The 25,323-nt window shown below is 38.4% G+C and overlaps 1 protein-coding gene across 1 annotated transcript in view; it reads right to left on the minus strand.

Annotated features, from left to right (window-relative positions):
- The window catches only part of LOC130091481 (citron Rho-interacting kinase), a 100,415-nt gene that overhangs the window by 60,884 nt on the left and 14,208 nt on the right, over window positions 1–25,323 (minus strand). The window contains exons 5-13 of the mRNA XM_056259386.1: window positions 12,918–13,088; window positions 12,781–12,834; window positions 12,517–12,570; window positions 9,845–9,985; window positions 6,550–6,675; window positions 5,033–5,128; window positions 4,655–4,771; window positions 2,800–2,909; window positions 140–314 (exon numbers count right to left, since the gene is read on the minus strand). Coding sequence (XP_056115361.1) covers window positions 140–314; window positions 2,800–2,909; window positions 4,655–4,771; window positions 5,033–5,128; window positions 6,550–6,675; window positions 9,845–9,985; window positions 12,517–12,570; window positions 12,781–12,834; window positions 12,918–13,088 — 1,044 coding nt within the window. The remainder of the gene's footprint in view (window positions 1–139; window positions 315–2,799; window positions 2,910–4,654; window positions 4,772–5,032; window positions 5,129–6,549; window positions 6,676–9,844; window positions 9,986–12,516; window positions 12,571–12,780; window positions 12,835–12,917; window positions 13,089–25,323) is intronic.

Here is a 25,323-nt window from a genome sequence, read left to right on the forward strand (position 1 = left end):
TCAAGCCCTGATTGTATTGTATTGTATTATTTGTGTCTTTTACTCTGTTAACGCTTTGGGTGTAAGAAAATCGCATTATTAAATAAAATGTATTATTATTATTATTTTGATATTGGGCTGAAATAAAATGGTCTCTCACCTCTCTGAGTCTGGCCTCTAGCTCCAGCACTCTGCTCTTGTTAGTCTGTTCCTGTTGTGTCAGCTTCTCCAGATGTTCCTCCAGCTTTGCATTCTGGGCCTCCAGTTTTCCAGCCTGAGATTCCAGATAGAACTTCTGCTGCCTGAGTTCAGATATCATCTCCTCTTGGGCTTTCCTAAAGATTATAAACAAAACTTCTAGGAGAAATGCCCCTAGCTGCATCATCTCCACACCGGGTCAGCCGAGGTAATCTAACCAGGTTGGCCTTGACCTTACATTGCGGTTCAGCGCTTTTGACAAATCAGTCAAATCAGCTTTCATTAGGGTTTCTAAAACCTAGTAAAGCTGATTAACCATAGAAGTCCTGCTAGTTAAGCTAGCCTAGGGTAACTCGCTGCTTCACTATCATAGTACGATGCATCGTTGAAGAAATCAACTAGCTAGTCACGACTGTTTCCCAAAACCGAATTATTGCAAATTGGTCGTTCAACCATGTTGGATAATGATGTCACGCAGGTGGTGGAGTAATAACTTCTTTTAATGAATCTGTTTGAGATCGAATTAATGCGAGATGTTTTGCTATAAATTACGGACATTGCATCTGAGGAATATTTCTCATTTTTCTCAGTTATTTCGCTTTATTTCCAGATTCAATCATAAGCTCTTTCTTACATAGTAGAGCACGTTAGTTCGCACATGCGCAGTCTTCAAAAACGATGCTTTAAATCTGTTGACAAACTCAAAGTCGTAAATTAAATTTCTATGTATTCTAAATAAAAGATAAAGATTGCACTGAATGTCAGCTTTCTTATTTGGGTCAAGGTAAGGATTTATTGAGTCCACATGTCAAGCAAACAATAAAAACTCTGCTTCAAACCACAGATCGAGAGCTGTCGTTCCAAACACACAACTCTGCGATGCTGTTTGCGAATGTTCGTTGGAACGATGGTTTCGGGAAACACCGACTCGTTGAACTTTGCTGATAATGACAGAACTTGCGACCATAGTTGGCTAACGATGCTTTCGGGAAACGCACCCCTGGTGGGGACATCTTTAGCACACCAGCATCTAAAACACGACACATACTCTCTATGTTGTTCTTTTTCAGCAGGGATAATATGAAGCTGCTATTAAAGCCTTAATATAATGCAAATACTAGGTCATCGTTCATTAAATTTGTGCTTAACCCAGAAAATCTGCCTTCATTGCACATTAGCCTGAAATGAACCTTTACATTCACCCATTTCAAATGCAAATATCCATGGTTCGTTCATGTGAATGGCATGTAAATACTATTATGTGAGAACACGAGACCGTTGCAAAAAAATACTGTGGTGGTACTAAAGACATCTACACTTGACCTCTAATGCAAACTACTTATAAAGAATACCATGGTATTTGTCCAAACAAATGAGTCTTACTGTGTATTTTACCCCTCTACAGTATATGGCACAACATGAATCAGAATGGCTGATTGCTTTTATATAACAACAGGCAACTGCAATATGATAAAAGACAACTATTCAATAAATAATTAAGGGCCAGGTGTACTAACAGCACAAACCCTCTTTTGGCGTTAAAAAACTACTGTCAGGATTTACTAAAGACACGCAGTGAAAAATTAGCGCTGAAAAGGGTTGTGTACACGGTTATTTTTGCAGCTGACCTTATTGCATATGCATTTGTAGGAGTTTCACTTTCAGACGCAATATTTATGGGAGGAGAGTATTTAAAGGGTTAGTTCCACCAAAAATGAAAATCATGTCATTAATGACTCACCCTCATGTCGTTCCAAGCCCGTAAGACCTCCGTTCATCTTCGGGACACAGTTTAAAGTCCCCATGAATTCAAAATTGACCATACTTACTTTGTTTGCCTAAATTGATCGTTTTGTGGTGAACAATTCATCCATGCAAGTCAATCCACACAAAAAAATGTTTTGGCTTCGTAATCTTTAATCAAAATCTGAAATTTCCCCTCCCCTCTGCGTTGGAGGACCTTGCCTGATGACGTAGGTTTCACGGTTTGGGCGTCTTCTTAACATCCGTAACCACGCCCCTCCAACTGACAGTAGACAGGCTGAATGAAAACACCTACTTTTCTAGATCCAATCAGGTGCTAGTTGGGGAAAAAGCCACGCCCACCATTTTGCCTCATTTAGTATTCCGTTTCTCTCGGAAATACGTCACAACACTGGAGAAAAGTCGTTTGCAACTTCCGGTTCACGGGGACTTTAAGATATTTTAGATTTAGTCTGAGAGCTTTCTGTCCCTCCATTGAAAATGTATGTACGGTATACTGTCCTTGTCCAGAAAGGAAATAAAGACATCATCAAAGTAGTCCATGTAACATCAGTGGGTTAGTTAGAATGTTTTGAAGCATCGAAAATACATTTTGGTCCAAAAATAACAAAAAACTAGGACTTTATTCAGCATTGTATTGTCTTCCGGTTCTGTTGTGGATCTGCGTTCAGTGCCGCTTGGGACGACATGAGGGAGAGTCATTAATGACATCATTTTAATTTTTGGGTGAACTAACCCTTAAAATGTATCGTGCAAGGTGATTTACTAAGGTTTGCGCTAGTCAAGTTACTGGTATTTGCACCATTATTTAACGTCTTAACCCATATCACTGAGTCATCTCCATGCATGTGAACTCACATGTTTTTCTGCGTGTAAAGGCTGCTGTTGGCTGCCAGTTTGTTGGCCTCGGACAGCTCAGCGATTCTCTGCTCCAGATTGGTCATCTTTGACTCCATGGCATTGATCGTCTACATGAAACAAGTAAATTACACCACATCATTTAGAGTAGAACCTTGGTTAACAAGTATGCTGTCCTATGGTAACCGTGATTTTGCCAAGTAAGACATGGTCCTGGATCAACATTCCTGTCCCAAAATGTAGTCCTTACCCAATCCCTACCCCTAAACCTAACCCTACCCATAACTTTTCCCTAAAATCAGAGGGTAATGAAAGGTGAATAGCACTGATGTGTAAGTACTTCACCCTGGTTCTAAGCCTAAACTTGACATAAACTGTAAACTTGTCCCTCAAATCTGATTGGTTGATTGGAAAGATGTTCCAGGAATGTTGATCCAGGAACATGTGGTACTTGGTGAAATCACGTTCACCGCTGTTCTATACACCTGATTTCACCAAGTACCACATGTTCCTGGATCAACATTCCTGGAACATCTTTCCAATCAACCAATCAGATTTGAGGGACAAGTTTACAGTTTATGTCAAGTTTAGGCTTAGAACCAGGGCTAGGTGCTTCTACATCAGTGTTATTCACCGATCATATCCCTCTGATTTTACTTATGGATAGGGTTAGGTTTAGGGATATGGCTAGGATAAAATTTTCGGACAGTAATGTTGCTCAAGGATCAACCAGGAACGCGTCAAAATCAGGATGTGCATGCAAGTATAATATAGTACAGTCTTGTCAAAATTACTGGTAAATTTAAAAAAAATCTAACGATACCAGCCTTTCTAGAGTATTAGTAGTTCCAAGCAGGTTATTATAGTTAACTAAAACTAAAACCATAAAAAATATGTTACAAAATAAATTACATTTAAATACATGTAAACATTTCAGCTAGATTCCAAAGAAAACCATTTAGTTTAACTTGATGTACTAAAATAACTAAAACTGAAATAAAAATTAATACAAACTATATAGACATATTGAAATAAATGTAATAAAAATTACAAAAACATAAAACAACAACAAAAAATAAAAACGAATTCAAACTATAAAAACTATAATAGTATCTCAATGATACTAAAATAACACTGGCACCGAGAACCAATTCGATTAATAAGTCAATTCGGGTCTGAGTTTTTCATTTTATTACCAACTTTTCACTTGACCTTTTTAAAGCAAAGTTTAAAAGAAAAATATTTGATCGCTACATGCAAAGATTTTAATGTATAATTTACTGTAAGATTAGAAACAGGCTGATGGTAAAACCTGCTGGGCATTACTGCCTGACGCACCTACTAATAATTAGTTATTATTAACTCATTTAATTTATTTAATATCATTTAAAATTTTTTTTAAATAAAAAAATTTAAATTAAAATTTCGTACTTCTTTTTTTTATCTGATTGTTTGTTTTTAATGTCTGTAACTCTTGTTTTGAATTCTTTTATATATTTGGATGTAAAGCACTTTGGATGGGACGTTTGCTCTAGAAATAAAAATATAATATTTTCAAATATAAAAAAAAAAAAAAAAAAGTTAGATTTGGCTGTTGTAGTGAATCGTGACATTTTACTGGTATTGGTGCCAACTACAGATATTTTGCTTTTGTGACAATACTAAAGTAGTATTATAGTATTACTTATTTGTTATTTTGCGAATGCTTTTTATGTAAATTGACTGATTTACTAGAAGGAAAGCTTTCATTTAGAATGATTGTCTTGCACAAGGATCAGTGTTAATGTGTCACACTTTGTCATTCCCCAACTAAAATACACTAGGCTCTCAGGAAAAGCAAAAGAACATGTGGTACCGCTGTCTGGTCACTGATCACTTTTCCCCGCTCGCGAGCCTCCTCCTCAAAAGCGCTCTGCTTGGACTCCAGCAATTCCTTTTCAGCCAAATCAGCCTTCATTTGAGTCTCTAACACCTACGAAACACACAAGCACTGGGTTATTACTGTACACCTGACAAATGAACAGAGACTATCTTCAAAATGAGGCCTTTAAAAGCTTAATCTGAATCCAAAGACAAACATGAGTCAGTTTTGAATTTAATAACGCACACTAAAGCTGGAGTATATTAGTCCTGTGCAAACGCCACGATGGAGGTAAACCGCTCTGTTGACTCTGTGAAACATCTCTGATATTTGTCAGTGTGTGTGTGTGCGTATGTGTGTGTTTGGCCCGACCTTGATCTTGTCTTCGTAAAGCCTTTCCTTCTGTTCCAGGTGTGCTTCCATTCGCTGAGCTGTTGCTTGTGTGTCTCGCAAGTTCTCTTCCAGTTCCTGTAAACAGACAGACAACAGAGGAGCATTTTATTGCTCACGAGTCTCAGTTATGTTTCATTTTCTGTGAGTATTGCCTTGTCTAAGATGTTTCTCCTAAAAGGAGAAATAAAAAGAAAAGCGAGAGACTCCAAGTAATCTTGGTTATTGCTGATGCGTAGGAAAACCAATAGATCATTTTTAAATTGTTAACATATTTCCTTAACGGGTCTACAGCAGTGTTATTTTAGTATTACTATTATAGCATTTATTAATATTTTGAATTATCATTTATTTTATATTTTCATTTTGAATTAAAATCTTTGTTTTAGTCATTTTGTTATGTGCTTTTGCCATTTTTATTACATTACTTAAAATAATACAAAATATTTCCCATTTTAGACATTTTGTTATGTGTTTGTCATTTTTATTATATTTAAAAAATATATATACAGTATATGTATAGTTTAGCTGTAATTTAATTGTATTTCAGTTTTAGTCATTTTAGTACTTATTTATTTCAGTTAGGCAACATTTCAAATTTTCATCTAAGTTTTTTTTAAGCTGATATTTTCCATCTAATATTTATGTTTTATTAATATTTATTTTCAAGATTATATGGACAAAGTAACTAGCATATGTTTTTATCCAAACAGTCCATGAAAGCCTGACATGAAAAAAATAGTCAGAATCTATTTTTATTTTAATTGAACAATTTATTGAACCTTTACTCAATAATAAAAATAAAAAAACATTTGTATATGTATTTTGTAGAGTATCATTTTTGGTATTTTGTAGTACTTTAAACTTATTTATTTCAGTTATAGGCACATTTCAGTTTTTTAAGTTGAAGTTTTTCCATCTAATATTTATATTTTTATATTTATATTATTTCAGCTTTATTTCAATGAATGAAAACGATATAAAAATAGTTTTAGTTACTGGTTTCCAGATCAAATTAAAATGTGGCATTCGTTTTTAAGCACTATTTAATCAGGACTAAATCAATAATGCACAGTATAAATCATCAGGTTTAAAACACATCGTCATTGTGACACACATGATCATGGCCAAAGACTGAGATGATCCACTCCTGCAATCTGTCACTTTTGGAGCCATGACAGGGCCAGAAAGCATGCTGGGAGCTGAGGAAAAGAAGCAGTGTAACTGCCAGGCTAAGCAGGTTGAAGAAAAACGAATAAAAGCAGAAAGTCTGTGTTTAATAATGCAACCGCGAGTGTTTGAGGAGGTGTATCGCACGTGACTAATAAGTGTTACGCGTCTTAATTAAGTAGCTTTACTGCAAGCATGTGACACCTCCATCTCATCGACATGTGGCGTCCTCATCGCTCCAGTGTTTACCTGTTTGCTTGTGTGTGTGTTTTAGATACAGTATGTGTAAATCAGCAGGAGTTCAGCACTCGCTCGAGTCTCAGTCTTACCATGATTTTATCAGCCATCTGTTGGATCTGCTGTGACTTGGTCTGAATGTCTTCTTTCAGTTTAGTTTCTCTCCGCTCCACCATCTCCAGTCTCTTCACCTGGTTCTCCAGGGATTTCCTACCATCCTGTTCCATCCAAAAAAACAATAAATATCTCACATTGATGATGCATTGCCATGTTATCATGGCAGCTCACACTGAAAAAAAAAAGTGCATGAAAACAACTAAATTAATTAGTCAAAAATATTACTTAGCATCACTGAATCAACATAAATACATTAAGTTGCATCAACAAAATCACATTTTATAGTTACAGTAGATCAGAATTTGGTCGTGCAACAACGTTTAGTTTAGATATTAACCATATTTAGTTCCATCGATTAAATGGAAATTTACATCAAAATATTCATAAGTTTGAGGCTAAACATCAGCAACAGTGGATTGCAATGGGTGAATATTGAGTTGTTTATATTTCCATTTTTGCATTTGGCAGATGCTTTTATCCAAAGCGACAAACATAGCATTCAAGGTCTACATTTTTTTTTCAGTTCATGCATCCCTGAGAATATGTTTGTTTGTTTGTTTGTTTGTTTGTTTGTTTGTGCTATGCCAGCTTCTGTGACTATTGTCAAAAATTTATGGAAGACTGTTATTTGCTGATTTTTAAAATCTATTTTTGCTAAAAACTCTAAAGGCCCGTTCACACCAATGATGATAACTCGAAACATTAGAATATTGTGCAAAAGTTATAATTTTGATGATTATGGCTTACAGCTTATGAAAACCCCAAATTCCAAATCTCAGAAAATTAGAATATTACATGAAATCAATAAAAAAAAAAAAATTAATAATACAGAAATGTCGGCCCTCTGAAAAGTATAATCATGCATATGTATATAGTTATATATATGAAATATATTAGTTTCACCTTTAAATTTGAATTACTGAAATACATGAACTTTTGCACGATATTCAAATTTTTTGAGTTTCACTTGTATAGTTAAACTATACAGTGATAACAATTGTTCAATCGTTCAAAATATAAAAGTTCATACCACAACTATAACGATAACGGCACAGATAACGGCACATTGACAGCCAATCAGAATCCATCCTGCTTTAAAGAACTGGAGCATTTCAAGAGGCAGGCGACAAAAGCGTGCTTAGCGTAAACAGAATGATATTATCCGCTGGTGTGAACTAGTGTTGTCACGATACTAGAATTTCTAACTTCGATACGATACCTTGAAAAATATCGATATTCGATACCATTTTCGATACCACGGAGATAAAACTGCCACAATATTAAGTTTTTTTTTTTTTTTTTTTTAAAGCTAAATATAACTAGTCTAGAACATGACAATGAGGTATATTTTACATGAACAAAAATGTCCTGAGTTCTATTTGTTTATATTTTTTAATTGGACCAGAGCTAACATGATGTATTTTTATTACCTACTGTTATCAAAGATTAAAATATACTGTAACAAAAAAGCACTTAACAGTATCAAATTGGAGGATAGAGAGTCAGTAATGTATAATAATAAGATTAAACATTCAATTTTCAGTTAAAGGCATGTCATTATTGAATTCAGAGATGCCATTGTCTAGCTGTTTAGTTTAATTAATATCTGTGTAATCAAATTGATGATAATCGCTAATGAAGGAAAATTGCAGAATTAAATAATAATTTCTGAATAAAGTTAAATAGGCACCAGTTAATTTACATTTGACCACAGTTACAATATTTACTTGTCTAAGATTCCTCAGTCAGATTATGTTAACTTTAAGAATTAAAACGAGACAACACAGACTCTTATCAACAACAATACTAGGCCATCTTGGTTAATGTTTCAGAAAAGTTCAAATGAGAAGAGTTACAGTGTTTCCTTGAGGATTTGTTTTAGCAGTGGGGGCAGGTCTGTCCAAACAACAAACACCCCTAATGCTGAGCATATGCTGCTAAATAGTAGCCTACCCCTGGAGCCTGTTCCTTAAGTCTGTTTTCACCTATACAATAATTTTAAAAAATGAGTGATGTGAGGGATTGTTGATAGTCAAACAATCTGTTGGGTGCCCGCAGCCCGCTCGCGTGTCCGCGCTATTCTCCGACATGCCCGCTCGCGGTGTGTAGCTCGTGTCCGCGCTATTCTCCGACTCCGACATGCCCGCTCGCGGTGTGTAGCTCGTGTCCGCGCTATTCTCCGACTCCGACATGCCCGCTCGCGGTGTGTTTTTTACGCGTGTCCGCGCTATTCTCCGACATGCCCGCTCGCGGTGTTCTTTATCAATCAACCAAAGGCGGTCGCGGGGGCGCCGCCCTCGCCATCTTTCCATTCACTTCACTTTTGCTATTTAACCAGAGCGAATGAGACGAGTGCGTCACGTGTGGTGTTTGTCAACGCGCCTTTTGAGAGAAGTGAAAGTGACTGCTCGGCTAGTATCGATACTTCGGGAAATTAGTATTGGTACCGTTCAGATATTTCAGTATCGATATTTATCGAAATATCGATATTTTTGACAACACTAGTGTGAACGCTAATATAGTAGTTATCACTCTTGGTGTAAACGGGCCTTAAAACTATATTTGGTTTAAGTTTGTTAAAAAGTGTTAAGTGAAAAAAAACCCGTTTCTCACAGGGTTAAAAACTAATAACTCATGCATCAGGGATAAAGGATTTTGACAAAGCGAACATGTTGTTGGATCTTCTCCAAGTATTAAAGACTTGTGTGTCATTCTGGAACGGCCTATTCAGCAACTGGTATAAATAATCTGGTCTCATCGATTTAAAAAAATTATAGAAACTTCTCCTAACTTTGGGACTAATTTCATGGGGTTTGTTCATGGTTTATAGATCCCACTTGTTATGAATATAGGAATTTATTATGGGTTTTAGATCCATATTAGGCAGTAGCACCTCATTGCAGTACACGAGATCCAGGGGGCGGAGTTGGATCCAGATCTAAGGGGTGGAGATGGGTAGGATTAGGGGTGGGGTTAGGGATCAGGGGGCGGAGATGGGTAGGTTTAGGTATATGGATCTAGATCCAACTCCTCCCCCTGGATTTCGTGTTCTGCAGTGAGGACCATCTCATATTAGGGGGTATTGTGCAATTTTGAATGTCTTCCCTGTGAATCAGACCCATAACCTACTAGCGTCACACTCTGATGTTTGAGCTACAGGAATTGTTTCCTACTTATTCTCAGTGTAATAATAATAAAGTTAAATCTAATTCCAATCATAATCATGATATTTGTAGACGGTGAAAAGGAAGTGGCTGGAGTCGCTGTGACCTCAGTCTCTCGCAGGCGTCTGCGCAGGCTGTCGGTGGAGTCCTCTTTAGTCTGCAGACGCTCCAGGTCTCGCTCCAGACGCTCTTTAGCATGACGTACGTTCTGCAGGAGATCCGTGGCTTCTGTGCTCGCCTTCACGGCCTGGAAGAAAAGGAAGCTGCCAGGTCAAAAATGTCACTTAAAATGCTACAGTAAAAACATTTTGGTAAACTGAATATTAATCAGAAAATAGGAAAGAATGGTTGACTGTAAATTACCTTACCATATACGAGAGTGTTTAATGTTTAAGTTTGGCCTTGCATGTAATTTTACTGTAAAATAATGTCAATTGTATTGTTTCTGGAAGAACAAACCATATCATTTCAAATTAAAAACAGTAGAAGGGCAGCTTTGTTTCTTTTTATCATTATAGTGTGTTTGTTTTCTTTTCTTTCTATTTCATTATGGTGTTTCATGTTACATTTTCTGTAATGTAGTTGATGTTTATTGCATGTATGGTTTATTGAAGCTACTCTGATGGTGTTTTGAGTGTGATTACTGATGTCTATATACGAGTATTGGCCGTGCTTTATGGACAGTAGTATTATTCATCATGTGGATTGCTGTTTTACCACATGTATTATTATGGTGGTTATCACATTTGAAGGTAATAAGTAGATTTTGGTAGATTTTAACATTATATCACTTAATTAAATATACAGTTAAAGGGGTGGTTCAGAATTTTGGACATCGGGCCTCATTTCCAAGTTAGCCTTAGTGTTATTTATCAGTGGAGACAGTTTTAAAAAATTTCCATCCAGTCGTTCCAGTTGCATAGTTCGCCGGTGCTAGGCTAGCGCGAGTCAACGGTAACTGCTAGCCTGCCATTAAAAACAGTTTTATCCACTCCACAGTACACCAAAAGCAAATTAATTATAATGCCAGACTATTGATGTAAATGTCTGTTGAGAGAATAATGTTAGAAATCAAACTACTCTTTCATTGCATTGCAATAGTTATACTTTGTTCCCTGTATTTATTAGCACAGTCTACAGCAGCGGCGGAGGGATATGTAGTTACCTAGACAACCGAGAGAGGTAGTGAGAGAGAGAGGTAGAGAGAGAGTGAGAGAGAGAGGTAGAGAGAGGTAGTGAGAGAGAGAGGTAGAGAGAGGTAGTGAGAGAGAGAGGTAGAGAGAGGTAGTGAGAGAGAGAGGTAGAGAGAGGTAGTGAGAGAGAGAGGTAGAGAGAGGTAGTGAGAGAGAGAGGTAGAGAGAGGTAGTGAGAGAGAGGTAGTGAGAGAGAGAGAGAGAGAGAGGTAGAGAGAGGTAGTGAGAGAGAGAGGTAGAGAGAGGTGGAGAGAGAGAGAGAGAGGTAGTGAGAGGTAGAGAGAGAGAGAGGTAGAGAGAGGTAGTGAGAGAGAGAGGTAGAGAGAGGTACTGAGAGAGAGAGGTAGAGAGAGGTAGTGAGAGAGAGAGGTAGAGAGAGGTAGTGAGAGAGAGAGGTAGAGAGAGAGAGAGAGAGAGGTAGAGAGAGAGAGAGAGAGAGAGAGAGAGAGAGAGAGAGAGAGAGAGAGAGAGAGAGAGAGAGAGAGAGAGAGAGAGAGAGAGAGAGAGAGAGAGAGAGAGAGAGTGAGAGAGAGATAGAGAGAGGTAGTGCAGGTAGTCCCGACTGTAGTGCGCTTCGGTTCTCTGTTTACTTTTCGGCGCAGGACTACTAACCGGAGCAAAGTAAAATCCCGCCGCTGCTGAGAAACTAGTTCCTGTAAATGTATTGCGATCATTGAGATGAAAGAGTAGTTTTGATTTTTAACATTATTCTCTCAACAGACATTTACATCAATAGTCTGGCGTTATAATTGATCTGCTTTTGCTGTACTGTGGAGTGGGTAAAACTGTTTTTAATGGCAGGCTAGCAGTTACCGTTGACTAGCGCTAGCCTAGCACCGGCGAACTATGCAATTGGAACGACTGGATGAAAATTTGTGAAAACTGTCTCCACTGATAAATAACACTAAGGCTAACTTGGAAATGAGGACCGATGTCCAAAATTCTGAACCACCCCTTTAAACTTTGTAAAATAAACAGCCACTAATATGCCATTCTGTAATACCGGAAACATTGTCACTGTGTTTTTATGGTGAATTTCTGGTAACTGGGACTAACAGATTTACTGAAAATGACACTATTACGCTATAAATATCAATCATAGATATCATAGGTCATATGTCCATGAAAAGTCAAGTAAAATTTCTATATTACTTTATACAATACAGACTGTTTCAAAGCAGCTTCACGTGAATAAACTGGAAAATGATGATATCAAAGCTGCAAAATTGATCAACTTTGGAATAAATTAAATTTCAGCTGTAAAGCAGCTCTTCAGAAAGTAATAGCATCATTATTCTGCTCAATTTAGTTAACTGTGTCACTGTTCACTGTCAGTGAGTTCAGTTCAGTTATAAGTAGCTCCAGAGAAAATAACGATGTAATTATTCAGCTCAAGTCAGTTCAATGTTGATTCAGTTCAGTTCAATAACAGTGTTGATGTTGCGAAGTCAGTGTCATTATCAAGCTCAATTCAGTTCAAGTTTTGTTCTCATGCTATAGTGTCAATGCAGTAAATATCACTGAATATTAATTTAAAACAATCAAAACAAATCTTCAAGCAGGGCTGAATTTAAAATACATGTACCTTGGTAAGCTTCTCCTGGAGTTCCTCTGTCTTTACTTGTTGCTCTGCATTGGTCTGAGACATTTACAAATAAAGAAGCTTAAATACAAAAACAGCTGCATTAGCAATTTGATGAAAAACAGCATGAATTTCTGGGCCAGACTGGTTAATTCTGGTTCGTGCTATATTGTCGGTTACACTAGTACCAAATATGTTGGTCTTCTCAACGGTTTGTCTCCAAAAGTTAAATGGAAATAATGAGTTGTGGTGTGGGACTGGATGTACCTTCTGTAATTTGGTCAGAAGCTCCTCCATCTCAGCTTTGCCTTGTTCTTTAGCCTAAAAAACAGAAGAATATAGACTGATCAAACCTCGTCTAGCGTGCATCAGCTGGACAGTTCTTGTGTTGAACTTGAATTAACCTTCTGAATCTTCTGCTGGTATTCCACAGCCTTCCTCTTGAGCTCCTCGCTGGTCTGACGAGACTCTTTCAGCTCAGATTCGTACAGGTCACTGCGACGGCGAGCAGCGGACAGGTTCTCTTCCAGCTGACGAATAGACACTCGCATCTCCTCCAGCTGAGCGTGGTACTCCTGCAGGGTCATTAATGGTTAAAATAGCACTTTAGTTTCTCTGTGTCCATGTCTATCAGAAAGAACAGAAACAATGTGTCTATTATTTAGTACACACTCTTAAAAAATAAAGGAGATTTTCTCTGCAATGCCATAGAAGAACCATTTTTTGGTTCCCCAAAGAACCTTTTTCAGGCATCACTTTTTAAAAGAACAATTTTTTCTTAATGTGAAGAATTTTGATCAATTTCCCACTATAAAAAAAACTCATTGTGACCTCAAACTGAGCAAAGATATGCAATTTAGTGCAGATGCTGAGATTTTTATGGCCAATAAGTAAGCTTCTAATGTAGATCAGTGAGATCTTTATAACAGCACAGCAGATACTTACATAAAATGCATATGAATATCGGTCGTCACTATATATCTGCTAATGTAAAGTCTTAGTAACATGATATAAATGCTTAGTTTTATGATCAAAGCTGTAGTTTTAAAAAGTAAAATGAAATGCAATACACTGATGATTGATAGATGAACAAATAAACCTTCCTCAAAAGCGCTTGGCTCATATTTGATACTCATATTTTAACATGATTCTTGTAAAAAATGATGGGTAACACTTTAGATTACAGCCCGGAAAGTACTGCGTAATTAAAGCAATTTTACAGCGTAACCTTCGGTAATTATAGTGTACCTATAATGTACTTACAATATAAGTATAAGGGAACAATATTTTAAGTTTGGGGAATAAAGGGGTAACAACCAGGAGTATTAAAAAATTATTTATATTGTGAGTATTATAAAACCTAGGGGTACTTATTCTACTATTATGATCCAACAATCTTACGATCAATTTAGCAAGAACATACACTGCGTACCTTTTTGAAATAATGGTGAACCAGTACATACTGTATAGGCTTTATAAATGCATAGATATGTATCCTGTAATTTTTTAAATGTAATATTTTTAACAAAAGTGCACTGAAAACGAAAACTATTGCAACTTTTGCTTAAATATTGGGGAAAGATACTCTTGTTTCATGTAGCTTGTTACCCTCTTGTTCCATGTAGTTACAGGGTAAGAACTAAGTACCATAAAAATGCATACACACAATCTTATATCACTGACTCGGAAACCTTTATTTATTATCCAAGTACCACTTACCCTGTAACCACATGAAACAAAATATATTTCCCAGTATTTAAAAAAAATGGCAGTAGTCTTAGCTTTTCTTGCCTTGAAACATGTTAGCCCAAACTTAAACATCTGCACTTTTGCTATCAAAAAAATAAATAAATAAAAGTATAAATGCATAGATATGTACCCTGTAATTTTGAAAAAGCCTATACAGTATGTATTGGTAGTACACAATTATTACAAAAAGGTACGCAGTGTATGTTCTCGCTAAATTGCTCCCAAATATAAGATTGTTGTATCATAATAGTAGAATAAGTTCCCCTTAGTTCTATAATACTTACAGTATAAATATTTTTTTAATTCTCCTGGTTGTTACCCCTTTATTCCCCAAACTTTACATATTGTTACATTATACTTACATGCAAGTACGTTATAGGTACACTATAATTACCGAAAGTTACTCTGTAAATTCCACTTAATTACACAGTACTTTCCGGGCTGTAATCTAAAGCGTTACCAAATGATGTATGGATAATCAAGTAAACCTGAGTTGCTTCAGTCCAGTAAGTGTTCATCTTGAAATATTACTGACAGTGATAGTATAAAAGTTATTCTTATGATTACACCAGTGCAGATTTCACATTAAAAAGACACGTGATCCACAAGCTGAAGGTGAACGTTTGTATAGTTACACTTAAAGGCCTTTTACTTGCTAAAAAAAGTCAAAACAATCAATCAGAAGACATGTAGTAGCCTAGATTGTGTGCAACAGGTTTTAAGCAACATTTTGACTAAACTAATAGATGTTTCGTATCAAATATGATACTGTAGGCTTTATAGAGTTAATATGTTTAGTGATTGTTTAATATACTTGAGCTTTAACAGACACACCATCCCCCATATGGGAGAAAAGTATTACAAAAAGTACAAAGGATTCCAGTGAAGTACTTAGTTGGTAATTTTGTACTGTAATCAAATAAAACAGGCGAATTAGAAGACCTTGTGTGAGAACATGAGGCAGAGAGGAGATGAAATCAGTCTGAGTAACCGACCATGTGATCACAGAGAGAGACCAGCACATGAAAAGCAGAGCGGAGAAGTGGATAAATAAGTGTGCTGAGTGGGTGAAAGGGCAGAGAGTGGGCGAATGCAGTGAGTGTGCCAGTCCGAGACCGATCGGCTCCGGTCGTTTCATCAGCCATTAGCTACAGGTCACAAACCGCATGCCTTACGAAGCCATAATCGTCTAACGAGATGTCTTACGGTATTTTACGATAAATGGAAGCCTTGAGCTATAACTAGAGGGGAAAAAGAAATCCGGCACGACAAGCATAGAAGATACAATCAGTAACTGCCTCTGTTTATTAAACATGGTAGTAAAGGATGATGTTAAACCATGGGGAAAGGGACGTGTCACACTTGTAATATAGAAAGCGGGGTTAATGTAACGTAGGCCAGTAATAGCTGTGCGTGTAAACCTCACTCCCCTGGCCTCAAGTATGGAGGACCAAACCTATAAAAATTAAAAATAAATAAATAAATACGCGAAGAAATGTAAAAAAAAACAAAATGAAATGACTATTTATGCTTTTATTTCCCTATTTAGTGTATGTATAATTATATAGTTTCTCACATTTATTTATTTTTTCATTTATTTATTTATGCATTTATTTATTTCCACTTTTATTTATTTTCACTTTTATGTATATATGCATTTACGTCTACATTTATTTATTTATACATTTATTTATTCATTTATTGCTCTGTATGCTAATGAGGGGGGCGTGTTTTACCTCAGACATAGCAATCGAGCTCAGAGAGGCAGTGCTGAAGCTTTGAGGCCACAGTGACACCTTGTGGTGTGAGCAAACACAACGCAAGAGGTTTGTGGACGTGACTTTACAGGTGTCACAGGAAATAAATGACTTAGAGATGGGCAATAGGGCCAAAATCTTTTATCACGGTTTATGTCCCTTAACTTTACTTAGCTATTTAGGCCTACCATACATAGGTCTACTCTTTATTCCGGACATGGCCGTAAAACATCAGCTGGTCGGGATTTCTAAAATGACGTAAATGCATATATACATAAATAAAAGTAAAAAAATAAATAAAAGTGGAAATAAATAAATGCATAAATAAATAAATGAAAAAATAAATAAATGTGGGAAAATATATAATTATACATAAATAGGGAAATTTATGAAAATTTATTTATAAAGTATAACTAGTCATTTATTTTAGTTTACATTTCTTCGCGTATTTATTTATTTATTTATTCATTTTTAATTTTTATAGGTTTGGTCCTCCATACTTGAGGCCAGGGGAGTGAGGTTTACACGCACAGCTATTACTGGCCTACGTATATATATAAATATATAATCATACATAAATAGGGAAATAAAAAAATAATTAGTCATTCATTTCTTCACAGTCTTTAGCGTCCTTGTTAGCGCGCCCGCCGGAGACCCCACCGCTTTTGTGGTGCCAAACTTGTACGTGTGAAACAATGCGGTGTGTTAGACCATAGATATCCATAATAAAGGCTGAATGTCTTGTCCGCGCTGCTGGCCAATGGAGGTCGACGTCCGCACCTGGCGGCCATCTTGTCACAGGCAGCTCGCTCACTCGTAACATTGCGTTTTAATGCTGCATGTACTTTTTAAATAACCATAACTTGCTTAATTTTCTACCGATTTTCAAACGGTTTGGTTTGTTATAAACGTCAGAGATGTAGTTATGACACTGCACACTTATGAATAATAAGTGTATAAATAAATAATCATCCAGAATTATAGCCACGTTAATAACGTTTGTAACAAACCAAACCGTTTGTAAATCCGTCAAGATTTCAACGAGATGAGAGTATTTGTGTTCGTGCTGATCACTCATCTGACATCAGGCACCACAGAGCCCGCCAGAAAGCTTGCCTGTGACAAGATGGCCGCCGGTGATGACGATAGAGACTCCGCCGTAAGACATCTACACTGTAAAAAAAATCTGTAGAAATTACAGTATTACTGGCAGGCAGCTGTTTGCCAGTAACTTACTGTAGTATTAAATTGATGTTATTTACTGGCAACAGTTTGTTCAAAGTTAAATGAACATTAAACATTAACAAGTCTTTATCTTTACAGAATAAAACTAAAATAACAGCCTCATGCAAAGCATTCTGGGAACCAAAATCTGAAGGAAAAAAACAGAAAAAGGTTGATGAAGATTTCTGGTTCCCAGAATGCTTTGCATTAGATTGTTATTTTATCATTTTATTCTATAAAGACAAAGACTTGTTAATGTTTAATGTTCATTTAACTTTGAACAAACTGTTGCCAGTTAATATACATCAATTTAAATCTACAGTAAGTTACTGGCAAACAGCTGCATAACTACAGCAATTTTTTTACAGTGTAGCCTTTATTATGGATATCTATGTGTTAGACAGTGACGTGCTTTGGACGGTGACGGAGATGCCATGCATTGTATAAACAATGGCTGTGTCCAAAATCATCCCCCATACCCTTAAATAGGACACTATTTGAGGGGACAGCCATTTGTAGTGGTGTCCAAAACCATAGTGTGCGTTATCAAGTGCACTCATTTAATTCCATGATGCACCGACGTACACTCAACGGCAAGAGTATATATCCATAATGCACTGTGACGGTCGACCCCTTCCACATGTAGTCGAAAACGCATCCAACCAGCTTACTTTCGTAGTGTAAACTCTCATGTGTCCGAACAGCCCCAAAAGAAGCCTACTCTCCGCCTACAGTATCCGTGAACATTATGGGAAGTGCACTGGACAGACGGGTTTAAAACTTTGTTGGCAGGAGACCCACGTTTAGTTTGAAGATGAAAAATGTACCAAGCTCAATTTTCTCTCACCATTTCTGATTTCTGGTCTTGCGGCCGTCAGAGCAGAAACAAAAGCTGCTGCTCTCCGTGTGTTTCTCTGTATTTTCAGTGTCAGAATTCCCTCACTCGGTGTCATTCACTCCATCAAGTGGACTATATTAGTGGAGTTTTATAGGGAATAGTGAATGAGGGTTTGGGGGTGATTTCGGACACAGCAAGTCATTCAGGGTTTGAGGGGACAAATTAAGTAAAAAAGAAAGAAACCATTTAATTCTTAACTTTAATAGTCCGAAAAGTCCATTCAGTTACAGTCGGTAATAAGTAATACGTGGATGCGCAATGCAAGAGCTTTTATGTAAACAGGTCGCGTGCTTTATTCATCCAATCAGTGACACTGACACCACAAATATGCTAATTAACCCAGGGTTTAGGAAAGTACAGTGAGACGACATCTTATGAATACACTGGATTAATTGCTAGCCTGGGTGAATTATGGTCAATGTGCTAAATAATCCAGGATTGTGTTTACCCTGGGCTAAGATAAGAATGACCCAGGGTTAAAAGCCCTTGAGATCAACTATTAACTTTGCTGTTTCCCTTATATTTTTACAATGCATGTAACAAAAGCAATAAGGCACTTGAGGCTGTGCTATATTGTGAATGTGGAGAGGAAAAACAACCAAGTGCTCAAAAACAGATATAGAAGAGCATGTTTGTGATTTTTGCTTTATATTATCATAATGAAGATTATAATTATTCACCAGAAACGACAGAAAAGAGGTGCTTGACATTTTGTGAAATTGCCTCCCAAATGAAATTCATAATATGAAAAAAATCAGCTCAGAGTGAGTCAACACAATCTCCTTCTGTCAGTCGTCTATGCTAATGTGACTGCCTAATTATCAATAGTGAGCTAATTGCACAAATAACGTCAATTGTGACTATAGCATTTAGCGGTGTGTGCTGGAATCAAAACATTTGCATTAGTTGCAAGCACTAAAATAGATCCATCCATCGCAAAGAAAAATTACAAATGAGATCTCTTGAATATCTCAATTGTCCAATCAGATTAAAATGGAAAGCCAATTGAAGCTTTTGATTAAATCTCATTTTTCTTTGGAAATGTTTGTATTTTCAGCAATTCAGAAATACAACACTTTAGATATCATTAATCGGGCATTGAAAAAAACATTATGATCAAACACCACATAATCTCATATGCGTCTCTTCAAGAGTTTAACAACAGATCTTGACATTGACAATGTCTTAAAATGTGGCGCATTAACGTCTATTTATTTTCAAGAGAAATATCAGAGACAAAGTGTATACCTTGAAGAAAAATACAATAGAATAAGAGTTTAGTTTAAGATGAACTATAATTGAAATTAGTTCAACTGAACAATTGCTTTAGTTCATGACTCCAAGAAAAGGAATGCAGTAAATAAACATTTTAACTTTTTAAGACTGAATTTACATTATTCAAAGCAACTTTCAAATGAGTCAGTCCACTAAATGGCAAAAAACTAAAAGCACAAATAAATCTGTCAGCCACTAAAACTTCCATCTGAACTGGAAATCACCCTCTAAAAGCAGCTCTCTGAAATGACAGCTTAATGGGCCGGTTCCCTCTGAGCTTAACAAACCAATAAGGAACTTCATATATTCATGAAACTGAAAAAAACCTTTCTGTGCCACTTTATTTTTTTATTTTTTTTAAGCACGAGAGAGCCCAAAAGCCAGTCATTTTCCCCCATAGGTGTTTCAAAACCCTCTTCAATAAAAAAAACTTAACCAAAACCTGTTCTAAGATGAATCACAATATTCCAAACTTTGATTAAAAGCTAAAAAAAAATTGTTTTTAAAAGTCTGGAAAAGGACGAAGGTATAACACTGATGAGGAACTACTACTATTCCCTAAAGTATTGCCAAAGTCGTTATCAAATCAGGCAAAACTGTTGATTACAAGTCACATGATATGAGTATAAGACTATGAGTATAAGTAAACACAGTCTGAATTAGTGGTGGGGATTTTTAAGTGAATCTTTCTGCAAGTTACATTGTTACACAAATTAGGTGCGTCAAGTGACCCTCTTTAAGAGAGAGTCATTCGAATCATTCACTCAACTGATTCATTTAAACATACAGATTTATTAAAGAACGACACAAGTGACTGTTTTTAAGAGGGAGTCCTTTGAATCATTCACTCAACTGATTCGTTCAAACGTACAGATTCATTAAGGAATGACAAGTGACTGTTTTAAGAGAGATTCATTAAATCATTCACTCAACTGATTTGTTCAAACGTACCGATTCATTAAGGAATGACAAGTGACTTTTTAAGAGGGAGTATTTGAATCATTCACTCAACTGATTCATTTAAACATACAGATTTATTAAAGAACGATGTAGATAATGTTGATGACGTGTAAGATGACGTAGGAGGTCTGGTAAGAAGCGGAAACTATTCAGAAGTGTATGATAATAATAAAGAGCAGACCTGAGTTCTACACGAGGTGTCAGTGAGTTTGTACACACATCTACATGGTGTCAGAAGTCAGCCTAAAGTGACGATGGCACAAGGACTTCGTAAGATCGACCCCCTCATCTTTGACGAGAATATTGCGGACAATTGGACTAAGTTTAAGCGCGAATGGCGCATATACAGCAACGCCGGTCTCTCAGCAGCAACCGAAAAAGTGCGAGCATACACGTTTCTCAACCTCGCTGGTCCCGATGCCCAAGATAAATATGACACATTCACTTTCGAGGAGGAGGAAGATGCGGAGGATTCAGAGGTACTGGTAAAGAAATTTGAAGAAATCTGCCTGCCTGTAAAGAATGTAATTATGGACAGACATGCATTCAATACAACGAACCAGAAGCCACATGAAACAATCCAGTCCTACGTTGCCACGTTAAAGACACTAGCCAGAAAATGCGAATTTGGGACGTTACACGACGAACTGTTAAGAGATCGATTGGTATGTGGCATTCACAATGACAACATCCGCACACAGCTGTTGAAAGAAAAAAATCTAACTTTAAACTCAGCTATCGAAATATGCATGTTACATGAGCAGTCTGAAAAAGGAAACAAAGAAATAAAAAAAGAAGCAGGTACCAAAGAACTAAAGAAGGAAAGTGAAGTTTGTGCAGTGCAATATTTTACGTGTTCGAACTGTGGTGGCCAGCATTCATCTGACCGCAGCAGCTGTCCAGCCTTCAACAAGCGCTGCAATGCGTGTGGCAAGTGGAATCACTTCTCTAAATGCTGCAGATCAAACAAAACACGCATTTACAACAGATCAGAGCAAGGTCCATCTCAGTCAAACAGAGCACCCCACACCATACGCAGAGGAGGACAGACACATAGAATTAGTGAACTTGATGCACAAATTGCATATGAACCAGCAGATCTGTTTTACTGTGAAAGTGTAGAGGTGCCAGCTGATAAGGGAGAGATATTTACCATCCTGTCCACTTCCAACACAGGGAAGCAACTTGAGGTGAAGATTGACACTGGAGCCCGGTGCAATGTACTGTCTAGAGGCGTTCTCCAGCACATCGACCCAGGCGCTCATGTCGACCACAGCCATGTAGTCAACCTTGTGGCCTATGGTGGTCAGATTATAAGGACTTTAGGTGTCACTAATGTAAACTTCACATGTGGGACACTACAGTTCCACGTTGTTGACAATGATGTAAAACCCCTATTGGGCCTCAGAGACAGCGTCAAATTAGGCTTTGTGCATCTTGGCCCGAATGTGCACAATCTCCAACAAGGCTCTCCAGCCGAGCTCGCAGAGTATAAAGATCTCTTTGACTGCAGCAGCATAGGCAAACTGCCTGTAGTGTATCACATGCGTTTGGACCCCTCTGTGCACCCTACAATATGTGCTCCCAGACGAGTGCCGTTGGCAATGAAAGACAAAATAATCAATGAACTCAACAGAATGACTGAACTGGGAGTCATTAAGTCAGTTCAGGAGCCCACTGAGTGGGTCTCGTCTATGGTGGCGGCACGTAAGAAAGATGGTGCCGTAAGACTGTGTATTGACCCTGTCCACCTCAACAAAGCCCTCCTCAGGCCACATCATCCCATGAAAACAGTGGAACAGGTGATCGCCGACATGCCAGGAGCCAAGGTGTTCAGCATCCTTGATGCTAAGTGTGGGTTCTGGCAGGTGCCACTCAGTGAGGAGTCATCAAAGCTGACAACCTTCATGACCCCAGTGGGCCGATATGCCTTCCTCCGAATGCCTTATGGGATATCCACGGGTAGTGAAGTCTTCCAAAGGTGTATGGAGCAGCTCTTTGAAGGACAACCATGTGCAATCGTGGTTGATGACATCCTCGTTTGGGGCAGCACAAGAGAAGAGCATGATCTGCGCCTCCGCCAGGTCATGGACAGAATACGTGCTGTAAACCTTAAGCTTAACCCTGACAAGTGCCGTTTTCGGGTGTCTGAGGTGTCGTATGTGGGTCACCTTCTAACTGACCAGGGCATAAAGCCCGACCCTACAAAGACAGATGCTGTCCGTTCAATGCCAACCCCAGCAGACAAGCATGGAGTCCAAAGGTTCTTAGGTATGACAAACTATTTGTCAAAATTCATCCCGGGCTATAGCGAAACCACAGCACCCCTCCGCCAACTCCTGCTTCAGGATGTAGAGTGGTGTTGGCAGGAACACCACATGGCAGCATTCACCAGACTCAAAGAACTACTCACAAGTCCTCCTGTACTTCAGTACTTTGACGTGCATCAGCCGGTGGTGTTATCTGCAGATGCCTCGCAGCATGGTTTGGGTGCTGTCTGCCTCCAGAACAACAAACCGGTGGCGTTTGCCTCAAGAGCACTTACAGAGACTGAGTCACGCTACGCTCAGATAGAGAAGGAGCTGTTGGCCCTTGTCTATGCTTGTCAGAAATTCCATGACTACATATATGGCCGTCCAGTGACTGTCGAAACTGATCATCAGCCTCTCATCACTATTCTAAGAAAACCACTACACTCAGCTTCTGCACGCCTTCAGAGGATGATGCTTAAGCTGCAGCGCTACAACCTCAATGTCATTTACAAGAGAGGCAAAGAGCTATACCTAGCAGACGCGCTGTCGCGTGCACACCTGCCCTCCACTGACTTGGCCGAAACTAGTGAGGACTACGATGTGATGACAGTGGAAGCTCTTTCGTCAAGAAGAATTGTGGAACTGAGGCAGGAAACACAGGCAGACCACCTGTGCAGGCGCTTATCTGAGGTCGTTGCGGAGGGCTGGCCTGACTCATCAAAGAAGCTGCCACATGACCTCAGGCAGTTCTATGCCATAAGAGACGAACTCACGGTTGATAATGGCCTATTGCTCCGTGGTCAGCGTTTCGTCATTCCCCACTCACTGCAACCCTATTATATCAGACAGCTGCATCAGGGCCACCCGGGCCTAGAAGCAACAAAACGCAGGGCCAGAGAAACCATGTTTTGGCCCAGCATATACCAGGACATTGAACATGAAATCTCCAGGTGTGCTCCTTGTAATGCCCTCAGACCGCACCAAACAAAGGAGCCCCTTCAATTGCATTATATACCAGACTTGCCATGGGCTCTCACCGCCGCAGACGTTTTTGAGTGGGGGGGGAAAGAACATCTGGTGCTCGTTGACTCATACTCCGGCTGGTTTGAAATAGACCAACTCCCAAACGTGACCAGCGCGACCATCATAAGCAGGCTAAAGCGCCACTTTGCCACCCATGGAGCGCCTCAACAGCTAATGACTGACAATGCAGCATATTTCACAAGCAGGGAGTTCCAAGAATTTGCCCACATATGGGACATTTGCCATGTCACCAGCAGCCCCCACTACCCTCAATCAAATGGGCTAGCTGAGAGGGCTGTACGCTCGGCTAAACACCTGCTGGAAAAATGCGCACGTGATGGTACAGATGTGTATGTGGCACTGCTCAATTTGCGCAACATACCAAGAGATGGGCTGCCCTCACCAGCCCAGCGGCTGTTTTCTCGGCGCACTAAGACCCTCATTCCCATGACCAAGGTTATGTATGTGCCAAAGGTAGAAACACAGGTCCGGGCAGCTCTGACACGGACAAGACAGAGAGGAAAGACACATTATGACAGATCAGCCAGACCTTTGGTTCCATTGCAAGCAGGGCAGACAATAAGAATACAGACGAGTAGGGGATATGACAGATTGGCGACGGTAATAGGAAGAGCACCGCAGCCAAACAGCTACCAGGTCCAGTCCGGAGATGCGACATATGTGAGAAACAGGCGCCACCTCCTACACACACCTGAACAATACAACCCGCCCACAACAACAGAGGCCCCACTCAACCCCGATAGTGAACCCCTGCCAGAACCCCAGCCTAATGTCGAACAGCCGCAAAGGGAACATGTGCAGGAACCACCCGTAGTTATCACCCGTTCAGGAAGAATATCAAAGCCCAACCCCCGATACAAAGACTACACGACATAAGCTTAGAGAGTTCTCTACCTATATTTCAGAAAAAAAAAAAAAAAAAAAAAAAAAAAAAAAAAAAAAGTTAAACGTTGTATTTTGTTGTGCAGTGTTGTATCATATTTTGGTACACATGTTAGGTTGTACACTGTTTTCCAGTTTCACTGCACTTATATAGCAGATAAAGTTAAGGGCTAACGGTTATATATATATACTCATCATTAAGAAGGGGGATGTAGATAATGTTGATGACGTGTAAGATGACGTAGGAGGTCTGGTAAGAAGCGGAAACTATTCAGAAGTGTATGATAATAATAAAGAGCAGACCTGAGTTCTACACGAGGTGTCAGTGAGTTTGTACACACATCTACAAACGACACAAGAGACTGTTTTTAAGAGGGAGTCCTTTGAATCATTCACTCAACTGATTCGTTCAAACGTACCGATTCATTAAGGAATGACAAGTGACTGTTTTAAGAGGTAGTATTCGAATCATTCACTCAACTGATTCATTTAAACATTCAGAATTATTAAAGAACGACACAAGTGACGGTCTTTAAGAGAGTAATTCGAATCATTCACTCAACTGATTCGTTCAAACGTACAGATTCATTAAGGAATGACAAGTGACTGTTTTAAGAGCTAGTATTCGAATCATTCACTCAACTGATTAATTTAAACATACAGATTTATTAAAGAACGACACAAGTGACGGTCTTTAAGAGAGAGTAATTCGAATCATTCACTCAACTGATTCGTTCAAACGTGCCGATTCATTAAGTAATGACAAGTG

The sequence above is a fragment of the Rhinichthys klamathensis genome, unplaced genomic scaffold, assembly GCF_029890125.1.
Source record: "Rhinichthys klamathensis goyatoka isolate OS25496 unplaced genomic scaffold, OSU_Roscu_1.1 h1tg000167l_1, whole genome shotgun sequence".
NCBI lineage: Eukaryota > Metazoa > Chordata > Actinopteri > Cypriniformes > Leuciscidae > Rhinichthys > Rhinichthys klamathensis.